This window comes from Acyrthosiphon pisum, chromosome A3 (assembly GCF_005508785.2).
Source record: "Acyrthosiphon pisum isolate AL4f chromosome A3, pea_aphid_22Mar2018_4r6ur, whole genome shotgun sequence".
Taxonomy (NCBI): domain Eukaryota; kingdom Metazoa; phylum Arthropoda; class Insecta; order Hemiptera; family Aphididae; genus Acyrthosiphon; species Acyrthosiphon pisum.
The window spans coordinates 24,189,353-24,211,979 of record NC_042496.1 but is presented as its reverse complement, the minus strand read 5'-3'; the positions used below and the strand labels follow the sequence as shown (position 1 = coordinate 24,211,979).

Genomic DNA, 22,627 nt, shown 5'->3' with positions numbered 1-22,627 from the left:
CAAAATTGTTGTTCAAGTATAAGTTAAGTAGAATGTTTACATTTTGTAGGTAATAACTAATAACTAATAACCATACAATCTAGTTGTAGAAAATCTACTCATATGTACCTCAACTTATATATATATTTTTTAAATTAATTTGAAAATATAAAATCTGTAAAAATATTTGTACAATAAGAATAATAATATGTCACGTAAGGTTTTTTATTTTTTTTGTACGTCAAGAATGATTTAGTTAAAGAAACTATACAACAGTAATATTTTTGAGACTTAAACGTAAATACCAATTTTGAAATTGATTATAATATGAAAAATGTTATTCATTTTAATATTTATTTAATCGATCACAATTAGTTACCTTGTAAAAATTAAACATTATAAGCAGAGAATTGTATTTTTGATAGAAAATTATTTTATAAACTATACAGTACGCGTCCAGAAAATGTATAATAGAGATCTAATTGAAAATCAATTAACATCATAATGTAAATTATGTAATCGAGCTATGTATATGCTATATATAGGTATGGCTTTAGTATACCAAATAATGTAAAAAGGTATAACCTCTGTTTTAGATTATAATATAAATAATGTAATAGTTGGTACGTAATATTTGTTGATTATATTTAGGTACGTAAATCAAATATTTTTGTCTCACTTTTAATATAATTTTGAATACGCCATTTTATAATTAATTATTACACAGTAGATAATAATATGTTAATTGAACTATAGCCAAACAATAGCAACAAACTATGTAAATTACACAAATTCATTATCAATTCAATGAAACGGTTTGATATTTGGTAGTTTTTATTTTTAGTTTTTGAAAAATGTACGAAAACCAATATTTTGTATTTACTACCTGTAGTTTTTACTCGATATAAATTAGAAATGTTCAATTATATTATTTACATTAATTTAAATAACAATTGGGTTCTTTACATCCACAGACTTTGTATTTTAAACTCCTAGCCACAGAATATTTCTCTCTAATTTTATTATGTTCTAAGCAATATACCTTGCGGCTGTTCTTCGTATTAAAATCATTCCCGAAGTATTATATCTATACCTTATAGTGAAACTTTGCTATAAACTTGTGTCAAAAAATTTTCCTAAGTGGTATGGACATTCCTTTTATACTTCGATTAATTGTCTTCCTTGATATATTTTAACATTAAACAGCTGGCTATGCATGGTTCCCCTCTACCCCCGGCCACTGGTTTACTACTGCAAATAATGCGTTTCCATTATGCACCCGAAAACTTACTTAATTTTATACGATCAGCACACGTGTAAGTTCTCGGAACGCGTATAAACTTATGAATACATTCATAGCCATTTTCTGGAAAGCGTACAAAAAACTTATTTTAAAATGTATAAATGTATTTCTAAAAGTAGATAAGTTAATCCTCACTTGTAACTACTTTCAATTTGGATTTGATAACAACATTCGGCAAATTACGATAATATTCATAAGCATCATGGTGCTAGAATATATTCTATTATGTCGACCATCACTACACGACGAAGCTAATATGGCAATATTTTAATACACCTTTTTGAAAAATGTACAATCGTACACTATGGCTAACAATCTAACATAAACGAAAAATGAGAGTACGAATAGTTTAACGTGCAATTCACTTTTCATTTACTCGCGATCGTTAGCTATTTTCAAATAGGTATCAAATGTTACAAAAACTGAATTCTTTGAATTTATTACGAAGTATGAACATAAAGTCTAACATGGATTCAAAAAGAGTTAATATACGTAGGCGTCTTTGATAACTAACCCTTTAGGGAATAATTCTAAAATTAAGATCTCTCGTTCAACTAAACTCTTACGATAAAACCATATTTTGAAGCTTGTGTGGACGTAGTAAATCAAATTCTGAAATAACTCAAGAGTCCGTTACCAAATAAAAAACAAATACAATAAAAACAAGATTTTTATGTACATACAATAAATTCCCTTCCGGTGCATAAAATCAAATTCTCCACAACGACATCAACTTTCTCACAGTAAATTTCATTTAAAACCCCAATAGGGAATATGTTACGAAATTATAGGAATAACTCGGGGAATGATGGTTGGTGAAGTTATATTATTTTCACAATTTTTAAAAATTAAAACAAAACATTGTAAACCAATACAAAATTACAAACATTGATAATATGAATTATAAATTTGTTTAAAATTTTCCAATACATGGCGGGAACAATGAAAGATAACATAACATCACTAACTATCATGGAAAACTATAGCTTATAAAATACAATTTTTAATTTCCATTTTTTGAATCGTAAGATAAATTTTTGCGTAATCTACAGTATACTGGCATTTTAAAATTTACGAATTCTACTGAAATAATTCCCAGTTTAAAACTATATAAATTAAATTATTATGAAATTTCTAATGAAAATAATTTCTATGAAGTGTATACATTTAATTATTATGAATTTTTACGTCAACAATTTGGATCTTTTAAAAGTTGTATTAATTATATACCAAAACCATCACACAAAAATCTTTAAAGAATAAATAAATACACATTACTTTAATTTAACTGACTATGATATAAACAATGTTACCCATTTAGTAAAATAATGAATCTAAAAAGAAAATGAAAGCAATTGAACAAAAAGCTTTATTTTTTTTATTCCTTTTAAGTAATTACAAAGTATTATTTTTAACTATAACGACTTTAGGGTATCAACTATAAAAAAAACCACTGATTCATCAAAAAATAATAAAATCCAGTTGTTCATAAAAAAATGTGATATGATTTTTTGATAGTTTTTAAGATCTAACCTAACCTCATTTAATATTAATTTTGGTATTTTTAGTATAGACGTAGAGCTCTTTTGTTATCATAATAAAAAAGACATTGTTACTATTAAGAAAAAACAAATACATTTTCCATGAACTTTATTTTTTAACAATTTAGACAGTGTTTTTTTGTTTTAATTCAAATAATATTTTTCAATAGTTTCACATTATATCCAATATAGCAAAATGTATGTAAAAAAATAATTTCAACACTGGAGAAAAATAAAATAAACAATTTTCATTGATTTATTTTAAAACAGTTAATTAGTTCCAAAGTTAATCTTCAAAAAAAATATGGCGTGTTGTCCACTTCAAACACTATTGGTAAATATTTGTTTAAAATCGTATTCGGACGAACACGAAATAATATTACTGTTATTTTCAGCAGATGGACGAATTGTTGAAAAGCTGAGTTGATACAGATCAACGGATTCAAAATTTAAATATTTAATAATCAATTTTAACTGCATTTAGAATAGGCACTTAAGTCTAGCAATTATAGGTCTAAAGATAAGTGTAATAACATGTAGATAAAATAATATATATGTGTATTCACTGTTCAGTTTAATATTCCTCTTTGTGAAAAAAAATTACTTTAGATTATAAAATAAAAAAAAGATATTGAAAAGTTAACAAAGTTTTCAAAGTAAATTAATATAAAGTACATATTTCCTAAATTGTTACAAACGATTAAACAGTACGTCAGTACCTATGCCTACATGCGTTTCGATAAAATCAAACATATTATAGGTAGGTTTATAGATTTTCTCTGATACTGTATGAAATTTAGATTTATCTTTAAATTAATATTATAGGTAGTTGTTAGTTATTACCCAAATCAAAGTATAAATTATTATACTATGAGCCAAGGCAATTGATAGGATGAAATTCCAGCCACATTAATAAGATAATATAACAATAAACTAAACTAATTTATGTTGGATATTATTGAAGCATTATAATATTGTATGATAACTTTTTTTCGTTATGGATTTTCAAATTTTCAACTAATTCTAAAACATATGATGGCTTTTTCCTTTTTTTTAAAAAAAATCAATTTTTCCCACACTATACATATTGTACAATATCATGCATTGTTATTGAGGGTAATAAATCGGCCGACAATTAGACAAACACCTAACACCTGAACATCTTTACCAAACATGTAAAGTCTTTGCATCGAATTTAATTATTGTACCTTAGCGTAATAATATTAAAAGTATATATTCGGCGTTGCCCATGTTCAAATCGGTGTTCAGATGTTCTAAAAAACTATGCCCTGGACCGAAATATTATATTGTGATTAACACCATGGATGAGGATATTCATGAAGTCGTAAAACTGTAGTCGGTGTGAACTTTAAATGTTAATTGCGGGTGCTGACGTAACAAAGCAAATTGAACGAAATACTTATAGCAAAAACTCTGGAACAATCAATCAACTGACCTAATGAGGGATCGTAGGAATGTCATACTTTCGGCATTATCCTAAAGGTTTTACTACATTTCGAATGCGCGTAATTCGAAGATTGGAACCCAAAAACTAAGTAGGTACACATAGCAGGAAGTCTGCAGGGATCAAACCCGATAATGAAAATAATACATACGTGTATTTAAAAAAAAAATCTATAGACATAATATATCCATAATACATATACTAGATATATATTATATACCTAGGTACCTTAGGTACCTTGGCATAGTCTAAATAAATTACAATACTATAAATATTTATTATTATTATAAATATTTCCGTGGTCGTTATAAACTACCATTATTATTATTATTATTATAATTACGATTTTGTATTTTTAGATATTATATGCATAATATAGGCAATGTATAACCAAATTATCTAGTTTTATTTAATATGTAATTTTGTATAGAAAATTAAGTTTGTTATTTTTAACTCGTCCGTACGATATGCCATTAATACATAATGGTAATAATATTATAATAAAGTAAATGTGTGTAGAGATATTGGGAAAGTTGTGGAAGCAAATCAAAGATTAATTGAAAAAAATTGTTGAAAATTAATGCCAGCGTTCTTGTAAAATATATTCAATCTGCAGATATTAAAAATCGGATGAATAATTTTTTATGAAATTTACCAATTTATTTTACTCGATTACAATTTACTGTTATTCTAGAACTCAGAAACTAAAAGAATGTTGGCATTTTTGGCCTTTGTTTCAGTAAACAAAAATATATGTGCTATTTATTTATTGTAATAATAAACATCAAATATTATTCAGGTAATCACATTATTCTATACGTCTATTCGAGTACATTCAATGATAATACAATTGGCAGCGAAAACACTTGTTTTACAGTCTACAATCAAAACAATGGAATGTTGAATTAATTTAAGAAATAATACCATATTATAATGAGATGAACAAAACAGAATTACAGAACGAGTCAAACAATGTTTTTATGGAAAAAAATGAAACTTCTCTCGGTCTTTGTTAGATGTTTTGTTGCAGTAATTTTTAGCACTCAAATTATTTTAATTTGTATCAAACCCTTACCAGAAATAATTATCACAGTTAATATTAACATACTTGACGTACGTTGTATAAAAACTAAAAAAAAAAATTTAATTCTGTATTTCTGTGCTTTCTAGTTTCTTCAATATATATCTGAACACTGTTATGGTACTGAATATTATTTATTTTAGTTCGCCAAATATAATTTTGAAACATAACTTTATCTCAATGCTGAATATAAATTATGCGTATTGATATTATATACATATATTATATATATTATATACACATATTATAACATATTATATTATGTTACAAAATTATTATTAATTTAGTGCAATATAATTTTAATAAATTAATTTTAACTATCAAAAAACTCTTTTTTTATGTTTTGCCTAACAAAAATTCAAACGCATGAATCAAAACTTCATAAACACTAAACATTTTTAAATATTATTAAAAGCTTCTGAAAAACAGCGAAAACCAGATACATTAATTAATTTTAAAAATGTATTTTGTATCATATCGTAGGTACCTACTATCAGAAAACTAGAATTAATTTGAAGTAAATATTTATTAAAATGTTTTATTATTTATTAGTCGACAGACAGAAAAATGTCTAAATTATTTCAGTTTTTTGTTCTTTTTTTTTTAGTAAAACGAATATTAGAAAAATATATTATTACAATTTTCTATGTCTCCCTATATGTTTACGTAAATAGCGCTATCGGTAAATGTATTAATTCATTATATTTTAAAAATATCGTATGCACATCTCCGTATTTTTTTACACATGACATCAGACTCTATAAAACTACGTTTAATTGAAAACGAAATCAATGCAAAACCTATACACATTTTTATTATTTGCGTTGCGCGATTCATCATAGGTACATTTTTCAATTAAAAAAATCCGTCCTTATTTAAAAAGAATAAAAAAAAAACTCGTGATATTGACGAAAGGGGTTAAAGAACGAGAGGAAAAAAAATATTGAACACCACTTACCTGTGCCACAGAGCGCGACCAGTTTGGTACAAACGGAGATACTGTACAGAGTGAAATCTACTTTTCCGTTTATATATATAGGTACGTCGTGCTACGTTGTTACGAACACTACGCATCCGTTCAGGGTGGATCAGTCCGAGAGGGTAATATTCTGTGTTTTCTCCTCTCGTTTCAGCGTGCGCAACAAGTCCCACCTCCCTTTGGGGGTTTGTCCAAAATTCGCAACAGTTATGTCGCGTCTGCGAGCAAAAAAAAAAATATATTAAAAAAAAATAACCGCATAATAAAATATATTACATACCTAATTCGTATACGATATATGCTTATTATATTATATAATATTATTATTTATACACTGTGTTTGGTTATAGATAAGCGCGTGTTTATTTTTTATAGTCGAAAAATAAAATAAAATAAAGTTTTCCTCTATCTCTGCCATAAGCTCGTATATTTAATTTTTCTCCTAACCTTACGATAAACATAATTACTAAAATTAAAATTTTCGGTGTACACCAACAATGATAATATTATTTCCCGTCTGGTAGATTTTAGAAAAAAAGATTTAAATGTATTTTTGTTTTAATACGCCAACAGTATTGTTTTTCGTATACAAATCGAAATTTTTTTTTGTAACAATAATTTGTGATTTAAACTTGCTGTTAAGGTGTTATTATTTCCTTGAATTATTATAATTATAAATTTAATTTCAGTTTTCTATTGATTTTATTTTTCATAAAACTTAAAATAATTATTTACTGTACATTTTTTATTTTTATTTGTCGTTTATTCTATTCGTGCGTACATATTATATTGTATTCATAATTTTTTGGTGATTCTTGTTATTTTAACTTAAACTTTTATTTTGAAACTATTTCGTGTTTTTCAAAAAGTTTTTTTAGTCTAATTTTTGGTTTAATATTTAGTACACAAATAAAATAAAGGTTTAGCTTAGTTATTATTAAATGGTATTTATTTTGATTTTATTTATTATAAACATACATTGAGCAATTGGAAATGACTATTATTTAAACATATTTATGTATATATAATTAATTGTGCACATTTTACTATATCTTCTACAAATTATTATCAGTTTATCACGAAGAAAATATTTCTCATACAATATACGGAAACACTATAATTCTAATGATTCTATTTTATGACATTACGACCGGTACGATCTAAAATTTTAGTATAGTATTATTAATATAATTAAATTCAAAACAAACTTGGAAAAATGTTTCGAATGACTTCAGATTTTAACAAACTGACTATTAACTCACTTGAACACGACCATTAAAGATCATCGTTAAATATAACTATGGATACCACACGAGATTTATCGCATCCGTCTTTTCAATGGGTTATAAAAAATAAAGCTTTGTCCAGTGTCTCCATCAACATAATTTTGGAATAAAATCAAAAATACGTTATCAGTAATGACGATCATAATAATAATAATAATGTATAACTTTAGGGCACGGGAATTATTGTTTGGTATATGACATCATTGGTTTATGTGTAATACTTTTGAAATTAATATATTGTACAAATGATTGTACCTAGTACGATCGTAGAATAAATTCTTTCATTTAAACTTGACGATAAGTAATTGTACTCTTATTTCGGTCTATATAACCATCCACGATAGAAATACGAAGCGACTTTATTTTTTATAAATGTATTTAATATTATATGCTCAGCGGAGAGACAGTAAATGTTCGTGTAGCGTCCCTTTTATAATGAACTTATAAAATATACCTACAGGACGTGTGTCCGTAAATTATGGTTAGAATTTATTAATTTTTTTTAGTTTGATTTATTTAATACATTTACGCTATTATTGGCATTCCGTATACATTGCACACAACTATATAGTAACGTATACACGACTTTTGAATAGGGATGGGTCGATGATGAAATTAAATGCATAGATGATATAGCTAGGCAAGTGGACCGTAGCAATATAAAATTGGCAACGCAAACGAGTAACTACAATATATTATATTTTTATGCATAAGAACATACTAAAGGTATACAATTATATAAGATCTAATTTTCTTTAGAAATTCAAGATGTTTTTAATAATAAACGCGAGCCACCGGGAAGTAAAAAATGTTATGAAACTATAGGTGTAGCAGTTTTTTGGTTCAGACATTTTAGTAGTTTCGGGACATTAACTCGATCCTCGATCAAACCGCATATAAATCTGCTAAACCAACGGACACCAAATCCGTGCGCCTTTGTTCCTGCAGTGATTCAAGCCTGAGCATTTGAGTAATATGACCGAATCGTGAGCTGGGTGAACAATTTTTAAGGAATTATTTATTGCTTGAAAAATAAAATTATAAAATACAAAAGTTCTTAAAAGTATAATATAATATATAGATACTCCCGGCTCAAACCATATGTTTAAGTGGGCGCTGGAATTATAATCGCTATATTTTTACACGTCCTGGTAAATTATAATAATTTCACAGTTTGTGACTCATCACAAAGACTGTAATTTATTTATCAATTATGTACTTTAATCTTATTATTAATCTTATTAAAACGGTATAGGCAATAGGACCAGACTAACGTTTGGACAAACGAAAAATGTACTCCTCCAATTTATTATAAAACTACAATATACATTATATTTAATTATATAGGCTTATAATTTATTTTAAACGGTCGTAAATATATAGAGGACACAGAACGCTTTTAAGAAACATTTTCACCCTCATACTTTTCCTAGAAAACTGTATAATGCGTTTTCCAAAATCCAAACTTTTAAAAATTTCACTTTCAACAGGTTTACAAGTACTACCAACGCGTTGCTAATGCACTCTATTCAATCATTCGACGCTCGTGGTAGATCTCATACAATTTTTTTTACTCTTTTCAAAACATAAAACGAACGTATATTCCTCATTTCTCACGTACACTATAATACGTCTATACCCATAACAAATGTACACAATTAAATCCTTAAAAGGTAAAACGGTTTTCAAGTCAAAAAATGCCTTCCATTCAATCCTTTTATAAATGTTTTAAAATAGAGATAATGCGCAGGGGGGTTTTATTGTTTTCAACTGGAAGGATTTATTTACAATGCAAACTTCATATTTTGAATCACTATAATTTTGATATAAACATCGGACGAATGAAACAGTTTATTTTAAATGATAATATCATTCACAAGTCCACGTTCGACGGTAATTTGTTATTCCAGAAGGAAAGAGGGTGTCGTTTAAATACAAATATATTTCGATGATTATTGTTATTATTACTATAATTATTTTTAATATGTGCATATAATATTATACTTAGTATAATTTGTAAAAAAATATAATGTTTATACTTTATTCTTTTTGTAGTCTTATATACTACTAAACTAAATGAGTACCTATAAAAAATGTGGGTTTTAATGTAAATCGTGTTCTATTAACAAAATAATATAAAAAGTAAACATAATAAAATACAATAAAATCACTAATAATTAACAATATTATTATAGGTGGTTGTATGTATTTATTCTTAGTATGAACAGTTAAATATTTTGTACGAATCGACGGGGATAACACAATTTGTACACCTTTTGATAATATATACATTGGAATGATCTATGGCAGAGTGACCTACGAGATGTCTGCAGTCTGCACGTATGCTTTTATTTTACTTGTACATAGGTAGAAAGAACTTTTGTTGTCTTATGGGGCTCATAAAGGTATATTACTGTCTATACTGATGAAAGCATTATTACAAAGACATTACCCGTTAATAAATATTATTATATTTTGCATATTCTAAACGATAGTGCACTTAAACTAATACACTGTTCGCGTGAATTCGTTAGGGTATGGATGTCCGGTATGGTCTCTAATAATTGAATTAATGCAGCTCAAACTTAGTTATTATTACTTACGAGTGTACCTATACACGTCCTACACAAAATCCAGAAGATTACATTCATTCGTAATCGATCGAACGACTCAGCAGTGTCCCTGTCGTTAACCGCGTGGGTAGGATGTATTAATAACGGAGTTTGAAAGTTATAACAGATTCTAAACTATTTAACGAAGAACACTACGAACAAATCCTAAACATTATTTTAAAGTTTTTCCAAAACATATGTTGTAGTACCTAAACAGTAGGTAATGATTAATAATACCTATACATATTATATATATTATTATAGTTAACGTCTATAACGATTTAATTTTGTCGAACATTTCAAAAACGTTTCAAAACAAGAAATTATGAAACACGGAATACAAAGGTGCGTTTGAATACGAGGAAAAAAATAATTGAATTTAATACGCAGACTGCAGAATCATTCAAGTTCACACGTGTCATCTCAGCCTTACAAACGTGCAACATGGTACATTTTCGTTCAGCACAACCAATTTTAAATTTTGTGTAGTTACCTTTATAACAGCGAATTAACCGCAACTATCAAATTTAAACGTAAGAAACTCGTCTATGTTTTTTACGATATTCTAATTTTTAAACGGTTATGAGATGAGTAGGTATTATAATACCTACTCATCTCATATATACTTGGTAATTGGTATATATACCTACATGAAATATAAAATTTTTAAAAATATTCATTAATAGCTTAAACATTTTAATATCGTAAAAACCGAACGTATAACTTTCTATAACAATCCAATTAGTGATTAAAAATGAGAAAACGAATTCAATACCCCAGTTAATTATTTTTTTAATGGTATATTATATCATATAAAAATCTATTTATACCTAGTTAGATACTTAGCTGCCTACTAAACTATTTATTACCACGCTATATGACTCGTCAGTGACTCATCGTAGTAATGCCAATTGCGCAAGACAAAGGAAATACCTCAAGTTGTTTTAGTTTATGTAGCTAATATTATGATCAATTACCTGAATGATGTACAAACCCGGATTATGGGGGGCCCATTGAACTTGGGAGCCCATCATTATCCCTAAAATATATTTTTTTACGCGTCCAATAGTTTAAAAAAAAAAAATATTTAAGTAGGTAGGTATAGGTATAGTAGGTAAATTATTATTAATAATTATAAAATGAAATTACATTCTCAATTTTATATCACGAAAAATTACTATACCTAAATAATGAACTATATTTGCCAATAATTTTGTTTTTTTTTTTTTTTTTTTGAGCATTTTAGATTACCGATTTAACTATTTAAGTATATAAAAAGATAGTTGTAAGAAAAAATTATTTAGCTCTTGTAAATTAGGTATTTTAGTTAAAAGTATTGATGCATATTATACTGAATTTTAGAGGACCATAGTTAATAACTTAGCGAACCAAAATTGATCATTTGACTGTCAAAATGTTCAGAAAAAAAGCTTTACCAGAATCCATCAAAAAATATAGTGGTTACCATTTGAAAAAATAAAGTCGATTTTATTATTGGTACATCTACGTGTTTAAAAATCTTATAAAAAAATTGCCTGTTAAAAATAGAGAAACACGTCTTTTTTATTTTAACGAAATTCCATAATATATCATCGATTTATAATTGTTAAAAAAAACCGCGTACAATGACATAAGATACACTCTGTATATTTTTTGTATAGTAAAAAATTATACAATAAGATAAAGTCATTAATATGTAATGATACAATTTTTTTGAAGTTAAAGTTGAAAGGGAGCCACTAAGTGTATGGTGTCCCGGGGCTCAATTGATCCTTAATCCGGGCTTGGATGTATAACCAATCCCAATCAACAGGTTTTTTCTGGTCAGTCAATTCTCCAAAAGTTTAATTAATATTAGTGTCCATCTCATGCTCATCATCAAATCTTAATAATAGCCAATAAGTATACGGTCCTTTCTATTTGTAGAGTTAATGTTAGAGTTCCAACCATCTGCAGTTCCCGTTTAGTTCTCGTGATATATTCTCGTTCTCTATTTCTTTAATCACTACCTATAGTTACTATCTGTCAAGTCCCTCTAACGTTAAAACGATTAAATTAACAATTTATGAGCTTAACTTAGTACTTATTTCATATTAATATGTAGTTACATAATTAATTTGAATGTTCCTTGTATATAGATGTTAAATGTTTATGGAACGCTATTAATGTATTCGAAGATTGTACACGCATCAATGAAATCAAGTAGGCTCCTACTTAGATAAGACTCATCTCGTTATCAAATACAAATAAGTGTAAATGCATAATATATGACAGACAACGCCGTCAGTTTGTAGTTTTTTTTAACTTTTTTTTACCACGGATAGTTGCCTCTCAAACCAAGAACTGCTCTAACTATACAATTACAAATAATATATAATTTCACGGTAAAATATCCTTAGTTGTGTTCAAACAATATAATAAATGGTTAGTGAACTCGTGTCAAAAACTTCCACATGCATAATATATCGACAACTATCAAGTTAACGACGTCTAAAGTATGTGTGCTCTAAGAACTCGTGGTGTTATAAGAGCAGTGCTCTTATAACACTACGAGTTCAAGCGGAAAAGCCGAAAACAATAATTCGTTTAACTGAGTCCAGTTACAAGAGTTATAACTTATAAGTTATAAGTGATATTATTACATTTTTATTTTTTATTACAGACTAATGGATTATCCATTGTTTGCGAAAAACGTTGTCGTAAACAAGACCCAAATAGTAAACATTTTGGTCATAAGTGCTAGGCGACTGGCGAACTCTATTAAATTTACTCACTCGTTTGCAGATACCTACACATCAAATTGTCATGTTTGTGTAAATCTATGTTGCAAACATCAATGTTAAAATTTTTAACATTTCAAACCTTGTAAATTGTTACCTACTTCACCTAGCTATCGTAATAGTACCAATATAATAATAATAATTTGTCATAATCTATGTCATGTAAATTACAAAAAATGTTTGGACTCAATATCTAGTTCTTTAATATTTTATAAAATACCATGTGAGCTTCTTCAACAGAGAAGACATTGCGAGTTAATTTAATGAACGAAACGCCAAGTCAACTTTCGGCAGGCAACAAAAATCGAAAGTCAAATTTATATTTATAGTGAGGCATCGATAATGCATATTCTACATTCATTGTACGACAATACAATATTCTGTGATGGTTAGTGACCCTAAGTGCAAATTCATATTTAGCTGTCAATAAAATAACCAATGTCAAAAATAAATGTCCATATCAATCCATGATATATATTATAGTATATTAATATATTAGAGTCAGCAACCGGCGGCCCGCGGGCGGCCCTCGTGTCTATTGTATACGGGCCGCTTTAAATTCTACGAAAACGACATTTATTTGAATATCATATCAAAAAATCATATTGTATAAATATTAAATATATTGAACGTTTCTATCAGTCATATTTTATAATGGTAGATATAAGGTGTCAGTTACTGATAAGATAGAGTAGATACGAGAGTGTATTTGGGCTATAATTTTAATTTTCGATTCAGATTAAGTAACGTTGCGTTTTTCGTACGCGTATGTGCGGTTTGCGTCGTGTGTAGTTTTAATAACATTATAATTTATATTTTATATTTATAGTGATCGTTTACTTGGCTGTTAGTTTAGATTCAATTTAAATTTTAAACGAATTATAATGAATGTCAGTACGTAAAAAAAGAAAAATAGATTCTGAATGTCGTGTATTTCAACATAAATGGATCATATTATAATACTTGGTATTGAAAATAAAGGAAAAGTCATGTGCCTTGTTTGTCGTGAAACAATATTACACAACATTATGAATCCAAACATTAAGTTAAATATGACTCCTCATACGGAAAGTTAAGAGAAATTGAAGTTTAAAAACTACAAAAAGCTCTAACCAGAGAACAAACGATCTTTTTAAAAGTAACTATTCAAAACAAAGCCATTATTTCAGCCAGTGTGAATGTAGCTATTTGTTAATTGCAAAAGAGGGAAAACCATTTACAGATGCAGAATTTGTCAAAAAATGTGTACTATCTAAGCATGACCGGTAATATTTGTCCAGATATTGTAGATAAGTTTAAATATGTTTGGATTGGATGTTTTATAAGGATATTTGAATGTTTGGATCCACTTACGTGTGTGAACAGGACTTTTCTCATATGAAAAAAATTAAAAACCATTTCGCCATTCACGCTTAACTGATGACCATCTCCATTATCCACCATGTACTTAGAGCAGGCACGTAGCCAGAAAATGTCTACTAGGGGGGGGGGCCAATAATTTTTGGCCCTTTTATTATTTTCCATAATTTTTCTTTATGAAATTCTTGTCGGGGGTATGCAATACAAAGAATCTTCTTAATTTAAATAATTTACATTTAGTTGGTAATTGGTTAAAAAATTTTTTTCACAACAAGTTATACCTATTACCTATTTAAGAATTACAAAATTGAAAGTACCTGATACCAAAAAAAGTTACTTCTTAGTTCTTAGTTTTTAATTCATCATTGTTTATACCTATTCGTTAATTAATACCGCCGCCCCTGCACTGCAGACACATCGGGCTGGCGGTCCTGTCTCTCTTGTAGCTGGAAGCAGCCGTGTCCCGTTAGCGCCTGTGACATGTGGTACGTCAGGGGCACTAGCGGGACCGTTCTTCCCAGCCAACGTCCAATAATTGTATTACCTAGTAGTAATCACAATAGATTTTTCTCAATGTGCATAATCACATTTTTGATAGTTGGTAAAAATAATTATATTTTGAATTTGGGGGGGCGGCCCTGGGCCAGAGTATATTTAGGGTGGGCCCGGCCCACCCAGGCCCGCCCTGGCTACATACCTGACTTAGAGCCAGTACAAGTCATTCTAATGTGGAAATTGAAAAAATAATAAACAATATCCAACAACAAGAATTACATTAAGCCTAAAACAGTTGCAATTTCCATACGTTTATATTACAATTATTATATTATTAAAAACTGTCATTTTTATGGTCTATTATTTTAAAGTTTTAAACAGTTATATTTTTTCTTGATAAATAATTTGGAATATAAAATTTTTATATTTGTCTGACCCGCGAACTCCTTTTTATTTATGAATGTGGCCCGGGAGTCCAAAAAGGTTGCCAACCACTGTATTAGACTATGCACGATATATGACCTGCACTTGTTCAAATACCTATAGTTATTATGTTAAGATTAATATTGACGTTTAGTAGTTTAAAATTTCATATTATATTATTTTTTATCCGGATTAGAGTCTAACAATTAACAACATCAATATCGCACACCGCCCAATTCGTAAGCATATTTAGACGAGGGTTACGAATGCCTTTCATTTGCGCCAGTGATATTGATGGATATTATTAGTGAAAACAAATCGAAATTGTTTAACGGTTTACAAAAAAACATATTTGTCTGTTTGCAACCAATTGTTTTTTTTTATCTCGACGATTTAATTATTTTGTCTAAAAAGTCTATAAATTGTATTATTGTATAGATTGTATTATTTAGGTAATAAATAATAATCAATACGCCTCATTGACGACCTATATGACACACACGTTGATGTATTTTGTAGGTAATTAATAATGCATAGATATGTGAATACCCATTAGTAATATGACTAAAACGTGATTAGTAATCTATATAGCCAATATATATCTATATAGGCAACACTGTGGGTGTATAAACGTAAATATTGATATTATTGTCTCTATGTGATAATCGGTGATGGCTCATTTTAGATTTATACTTAAAAGACTAAATCTTCAGGAGGTTAAAAACAATTATATATAATTCGTATAGTTTTGTTAGTTGATATTTTTCAAACAAGATTTATGTTATTTAATTAAATTAAAAATACATAATGATACAGATTTAAATAATGTGAGTTCAGTGTTATGGGAATACAAAAATGACATACATTTTGAATACTTAAACAATTCTTTACATTACCTACTAAATGTAAGATGGTTATATAAAATTAATTTCGAAATCGATATGTTTTCCAATAATAATATTTTAATATTAGTTACCAATAAACAATGTGTTATAACTTTTATGTGATTACAGTTGGAATTTGGGAATAATGAGTTATACGAATATTATTCACCATAATTTATTATTTTAAGAAAAAAAACGTCAATATTCGCTTATTATTCCTAGTTATATTACTACTTAAGTTTATAAAATTGTAGGTCACTAAATCAATTTTGATTTATTTTATAAATTAAAAAATATACTTTTCATTTTTAGTTCTTGATAAGAAAAAGGATTTATTGAATTGCATAATATTACTTTTGTGTACATCAACTACATTCTCTGACATAGCCATACAATAGTAGTAAGTATACAAGAAAAATAATTTTATTTAAGATTTCACATTTATAATATATACACAATAACAATACTTCTATAGTAATATTTGCTCTGAATAATTGAATAAATATAATTTAAGATCACTCATACGATACGCGTCTTAAACCTATAGTTCAACGGTCAGCTATAAAAAGTAAATCAATTTATTAACCAAGAAAGTAATAGTTTATTTTTATATTAATTATATTTAATTTTTATTCTTGTGTAAATAATTTTATTAGATTATAGAATTTTATTGATGCAAATTTGTTTATGAACTGTTGAAAGTGTGAAAACTTTTCCATTTTCGTTGTAAAAATAAATTACTTATTAATGGTATATAGTGTTCAAATATAAAATTTCCATAGTTAAATATCTTAATGCATTGTTTTATTTCAAAATATATAACGCAGTACATGTTATGAGAAAAGAATAAAGGAAATGTAATAAAAACCAAACTTAATAATTTAATTGTATGAAACATGTTTGCAGTTCTGCCACACTTTTACACATATTAATAAGTTTATAAAACCATTATATAACAAGCAACAACTTCTCTCCAAACTTATATTTTTCTTATATCTTTATTTAGAAACTTTAAATGATCCTTTGATTATTGATTAACGTTTTTATGTTCCGTTATCTCTGTTCTGACAGGTTTTTAAAATATATAGTTTATATACGTGTGAAAATTCATTGAAGTTTCAGAGCAATCAACGTTGTTTCTTAACAGATTTATCCATCGAACACATTTATTTTGTCAGTCGTGAAAAAAAAACAATGTTTAGTTTAATAGGTTTTCTTCATTGAAAGTTAATCGTCTCATTAATGTTTAATACGATTACAGATATTTGTACAATTAGTGTAAAATATATATAATTAAATTTATTATGAAATAATAAACATTATAGATTAAATATTTTATATTCATATATATTTGAGAATTAAGAAGCTTTTTCTATATATTTTTTTCTCTACATTATTATTAATGCTTATCTATATCTATAATAGTGTATCTTATAATATTTGTATCTACATAATAATATTATTTTTATTTCACTGAAACTTTTATGAGTGGGAATAACAAAAAAAAAAAGAAAAACAATAAAAGTTTGAAGTTTGTAAGTATTTGCGGCTTCCTACAGATTAAAATCGAGATAATATTTAGCACAATTATCACGTATTTCTATGGCAACAGTTGTTACACATATATTTTTATTGATGTTCGTATAACCGTAAGTAACAATGCTTATTTTGTTATAGTTGTATACCAAAAACGACTTACAATTATTATTTAACTTTTTTTTTATAAAACCATATTTCATCGGCTATTATTAGCGTAAAAGATATAAAAAACATAATATATATATTATATAATGACCACCAATATTAATATTTTATAATATATGAACAATAAAATAGTAGCTGTAATTATGTGGAGGCCTAAGTAAGCAATAATAATACAAACTCTAAGTTTGAAACTCATATTACCAATGCCGGCTCAAGGATTTGCGGGGCCTGGTGCGAAATAATTTTTTTTATGAAAGAGTTCTCTTTCTGAACACTTAGCAAAATATTCAAAATGGCTATTGGCACATGATTCGGTCAATAGTAGGGTCCCTTAATAATGGTTTAAATAAATGTGCTTAATGAATAAGTCTCCCCGATTTCATGAATTTGTTCCGCTTACTAGACTAGCTATCGATTTAAACTCATCCTTCTGTTGTTTACGTACTCTTTTATTACTTCCAGACTCATATTTTCTAAATCTATCTTTATCTCTACTTGTCATGATTTGAACTTTTATGATTTGTCTAAAATACTTTTGAACTTATACACAGACCTAACATTTTATAAAATAGAAACCAGATAAAAATAATTAGTTATTAAAAAGGATCGGGAATTTATGTATTACATTTTCCATATTTCTATATAATGGTCCAAAAAAAATACCAAGTAGAATATAAATTTGTTTCAAAACTTCGAGACATTATATCAATGCCAAAATCAGTCAAACATTTTTTTATATTTTTACATGCGGGTACCTATATATTGAATTTATATATGATTTATATATATATTTATATTATTATATTTATAATTTATATATAATTTATAATTTATTTATGTATATACAGTTCTCGATTTTTAAATAAAGTTGTAGTCCACCATCTTCGTGTTTTTGGTTTTTTTGTTTTTTAGTTTTGAAGCCAATACAATATAAATTGCACTGGCGATTGATAATTCATCTTCGCTATCACTATTCATTTTTATTTAAATAAAAAAGAATGAACAACATGTACCTATATTCACACGAAATAATCGTACTAAGCAACAGTAAACTGATTACTGAAAACTGAACGAAACACTACGAAACCTAAAACACGAAACGTGAAACGCGAAACATGCATTGTGTTATACCTTTTCTACGAAACACTACGAAACGCGAAACGCAAAACGCGAAACGCGAAACATGCATAGTGTGGAGCGACCTTTAAATGTGTATTTTTCCGAACAAAAATTATTTTCTACATTTTATTCTTTGTTATATTAAGATAGTATATGTATATTTGATATTATATTTGTTTATACTTTTGTATGATTCGACGAATGCATATTTAATATATTTTTAGATATTCATATACCTAAGCCAGAATTTAGTTACAAACTACGCTGAGGATAGGGAACTAGTCGACTCTTCGAATGAAGAGTGTTCGAATAAATCTGTTCGAATGGACTTTTGTTTGAATTGTATTATGTACGAATGTTATATTTTCCTATTTGAACATAATTACGAGTATACGAATATCGTTCATAGTCACAAATATAATGATATAATAAATTGTTCTACCGATTGACCAATTGTGTACTGTGTAGTGTGTTATAATATCATATATTTAATTGTATAATTAAATTATAAATAATAATAATAATAATAATAATACATTTTTATACTGAAAAATTACATTTTGTTGATTCCAAAATAAAAACAATATTCGAACATTTAAATATAACATTTGAACACTTTTAATTCAGACACACTCATTCACACATAATATTCAAACATTTAAATTTACTAATATATAAAATTCGGACACTTTCCATTCATAAACATAATTTTCGAAGAAACAACGACAATTAAAATGTCAGTCTTACATAGGCAAGCTGCTTAACTATACACATTCCCACCATGTATTTTTTACGAATTTATATTGATTTACACCAAGATCATAAAACTTGACAAAAAAATGTTGTGATTGCAATAATAATAAATATGAATACCTACCAATTCAGAATAATAAGACACTCAAATCTACTATATAATAAATTGTCAAATAAAATAAATAATGTAATAGGTATATATATATTCAGTGGCGGGCCGAACTTCAATTGTAAATGACGCATTTTCATAATTATGTACTTACCACCACCACCACGACCATCCTATTTTTACTTATAACAAAGTTATGATGTTAACAAAATGTGATCAAAAGAGCCAAGAGGTCAGGCTTTAGCATTTAATTCTGCGCCACGATCACGGGATGGGACCACCCCCTTTGTAAAGTTGACGCAACTGCGTCAAAATTGACCACTTCGGCTCGCCACTGTATATATTATAATTATATAGAAATTAACAGACTAATAATAAAAATAATTACTTACGTAATAAGTGTTCGCAGCTCGCTAGTGGCAATAACGTCGAGGGTTCTCAAAATAAAATAATAATGGTACCATATTATCATGTCCCCGCATAATAATATGTAAAATACGGTGTAGACATACAAATTACAAATTACGAAGAAAATAAGCTGATAATATTAACTGTACTCATATTTATAGATCAACCTATTCTATCCATGTAACTCAACAATGTAAACAAATCAGTATTACCACTTATAGAGAAATACAGTTTTTATGAGAAATTATTGATTGGGTATTAACTACGCATCACCGTAGCCTATCGGGCACCACTGCATTCGGTAGGCTTAATAAACATAATAATAGGTAGATAACCAAACTCAACAACACTTTTAATAAATTAATAAATGTCAATAGTCCGATAGTCATTATTAACTATAAGCATTAAGCATTGATTATAAATACTAAAGTGGTACCACATAGTAATTAATATCAATACATTTATAAACTTTAAATTATTGTTGCTCAAGTAATTTTGATAAGGTAAAGGTGCAAAGCGCGGGGCCTGGTGCCGGGGCACACCTCGCCCCCCCTCCCCCTATGGCTGGCCCTGCATATTACAATGTGCCAATATGAATATAATTTAAGTTACATAGCAGCTATATTATAGCTATTTAACTGTAGTTAAGATTGTACGTTTGGTCTTTTGAATGATTGAACCTATCTTAACCATTGATACCCAGATAGTAAAAGTAACGTAGGAGGTAACTTAAAATGGTATTAGACACTTTAAGTTACGAACATACCATGTATTTTTATTGGTATAAAGTTAATATTTTATAGAAATAAAAAATGGTCCATGTGAAATAAAAACAATTTGATTTTAATACCTATATTTCGTCATTATTTTGTCCACGCATAGAGTTATTTAAAAACGTATTTTATAAATATTATAATGTTACATAATATTAAAAATGTATTCTGAATTTTGTTTTATTTTTGTACAGTCTGGCACTATCGTGTTATGGATGTTGTTATAATATAATGTATAGTGTAACATATTTTAGATTAAAATAAAGGTTTAGGTAGGTAGTATTAAAAAAAAATAAAAATAAAAACTTATTACTATAACTATTATAAATACTATCTGGGTTATAGAAATTTCAGAAGAGACGGCGAAAATACATGAACGTTGACTTAACTGAATTGAGAATTGTGTAGGTACTTATGACATTACGCAAAATTGGATTTATTAAAAAGTAATGTTTCAAAAACGTAACGACATTACATGTACTTCGAGTATCCCAAGACGTCAGGCAGCCATATTGTTTTATTTTTTTTTTCCAGACGCACACTATTAAGTTACGCTCACGACGTAGTCACGTGTTAAATTATAAGATAACAATTTAAAAAAAAAATTTAAGAATAAAAATTAATCGATAAGGTTCATTTAAAATGTATGTAGGTATAAATGATGGGTTTCGCTTAACAATAACAGGAACTTTCAGAACATCAAAGGAGATATTATAATGGTGGGTTGGAAAATCTAAGATCTTCTACCTCAGAGCTCAGCAGGTGATCGATGACGAAAGTAACCAAACTTTTAGTATTGTCACCGTAACCATAATATCATCGCGAATATATAAACAATAGTATAGGACCAGATAATTTATAGTCAGTGACACAAAGTGCTTTTAGTTGTTTTATTTTAAAATGTATTGTTGTACTAATGTACATTTGCTAAATTGGGTCTAATGTCACAGGTCGACAAATCATCGGGTTATCTAGATCACGATTAAACTTCAACCATCATTACTTTCGTTTAAAACCACGACAGCCCCGAACGTATTACGAGCACGTTCGTCCTTGTCTAACAATAATTAATAATCACACACGTCAAGTTTTACAGAGACTTGTGGAATGATGCGCTAACTCGAACAAACACAATTGCGTCTGTTTTATAAGATATGCAAATTATTTCGGTTATAACATCCAAAAAACTCTTAAATATAAAGTATACTCCCCTCTTGAGATTACAACTTGTGGTTATGTATACATTTTCGTTGTACATAATTAAATAAACAATTATTGCCAAGCATAATAATTTATATTAAACAAAATGAAAAGAGTGAAAAAATGTAAGGAGGTGTTACTGCAGATAGGTACTGCAGATGTAGCTGAATGCTCCACCTCGTTTCACTCACTCTTGCCCACTCTTGTAGTGGTGTAAAAATTTTAAATTTGAAAGCAATTGACCCCAATGATAAAACCAACATAAGTACGTATTATATTAAAAAAATGTCTTTTTATTTGGTGAGTTATCAGTTTACTGTATTATATTATTATGTTTATAGAAGTTTTTAAAATGTGATCATAGTAATAATTCA

The 22,627-nt window shown here is 27.6% G+C and overlaps 1 protein-coding gene across 1 annotated transcript in view; it reads right to left on the bottom strand.

Annotated features, from left to right (window-relative positions):
• LOC100573104 overlaps positions 1 to 22,627 on the bottom strand; it is an 87,331-nt gene that overhangs the window by 38,842 nt on the left and 25,862 nt on the right. The window contains exon 3 of the mRNA XM_029491466.1: positions 6,328 to 6,566. Within this exon, the coding sequence (XP_029347326.1) occupies positions 6,328 to 6,566 (239 nt within the window). The remainder of the gene's footprint in view (positions 1 to 6,327; positions 6,567 to 22,627) is intronic.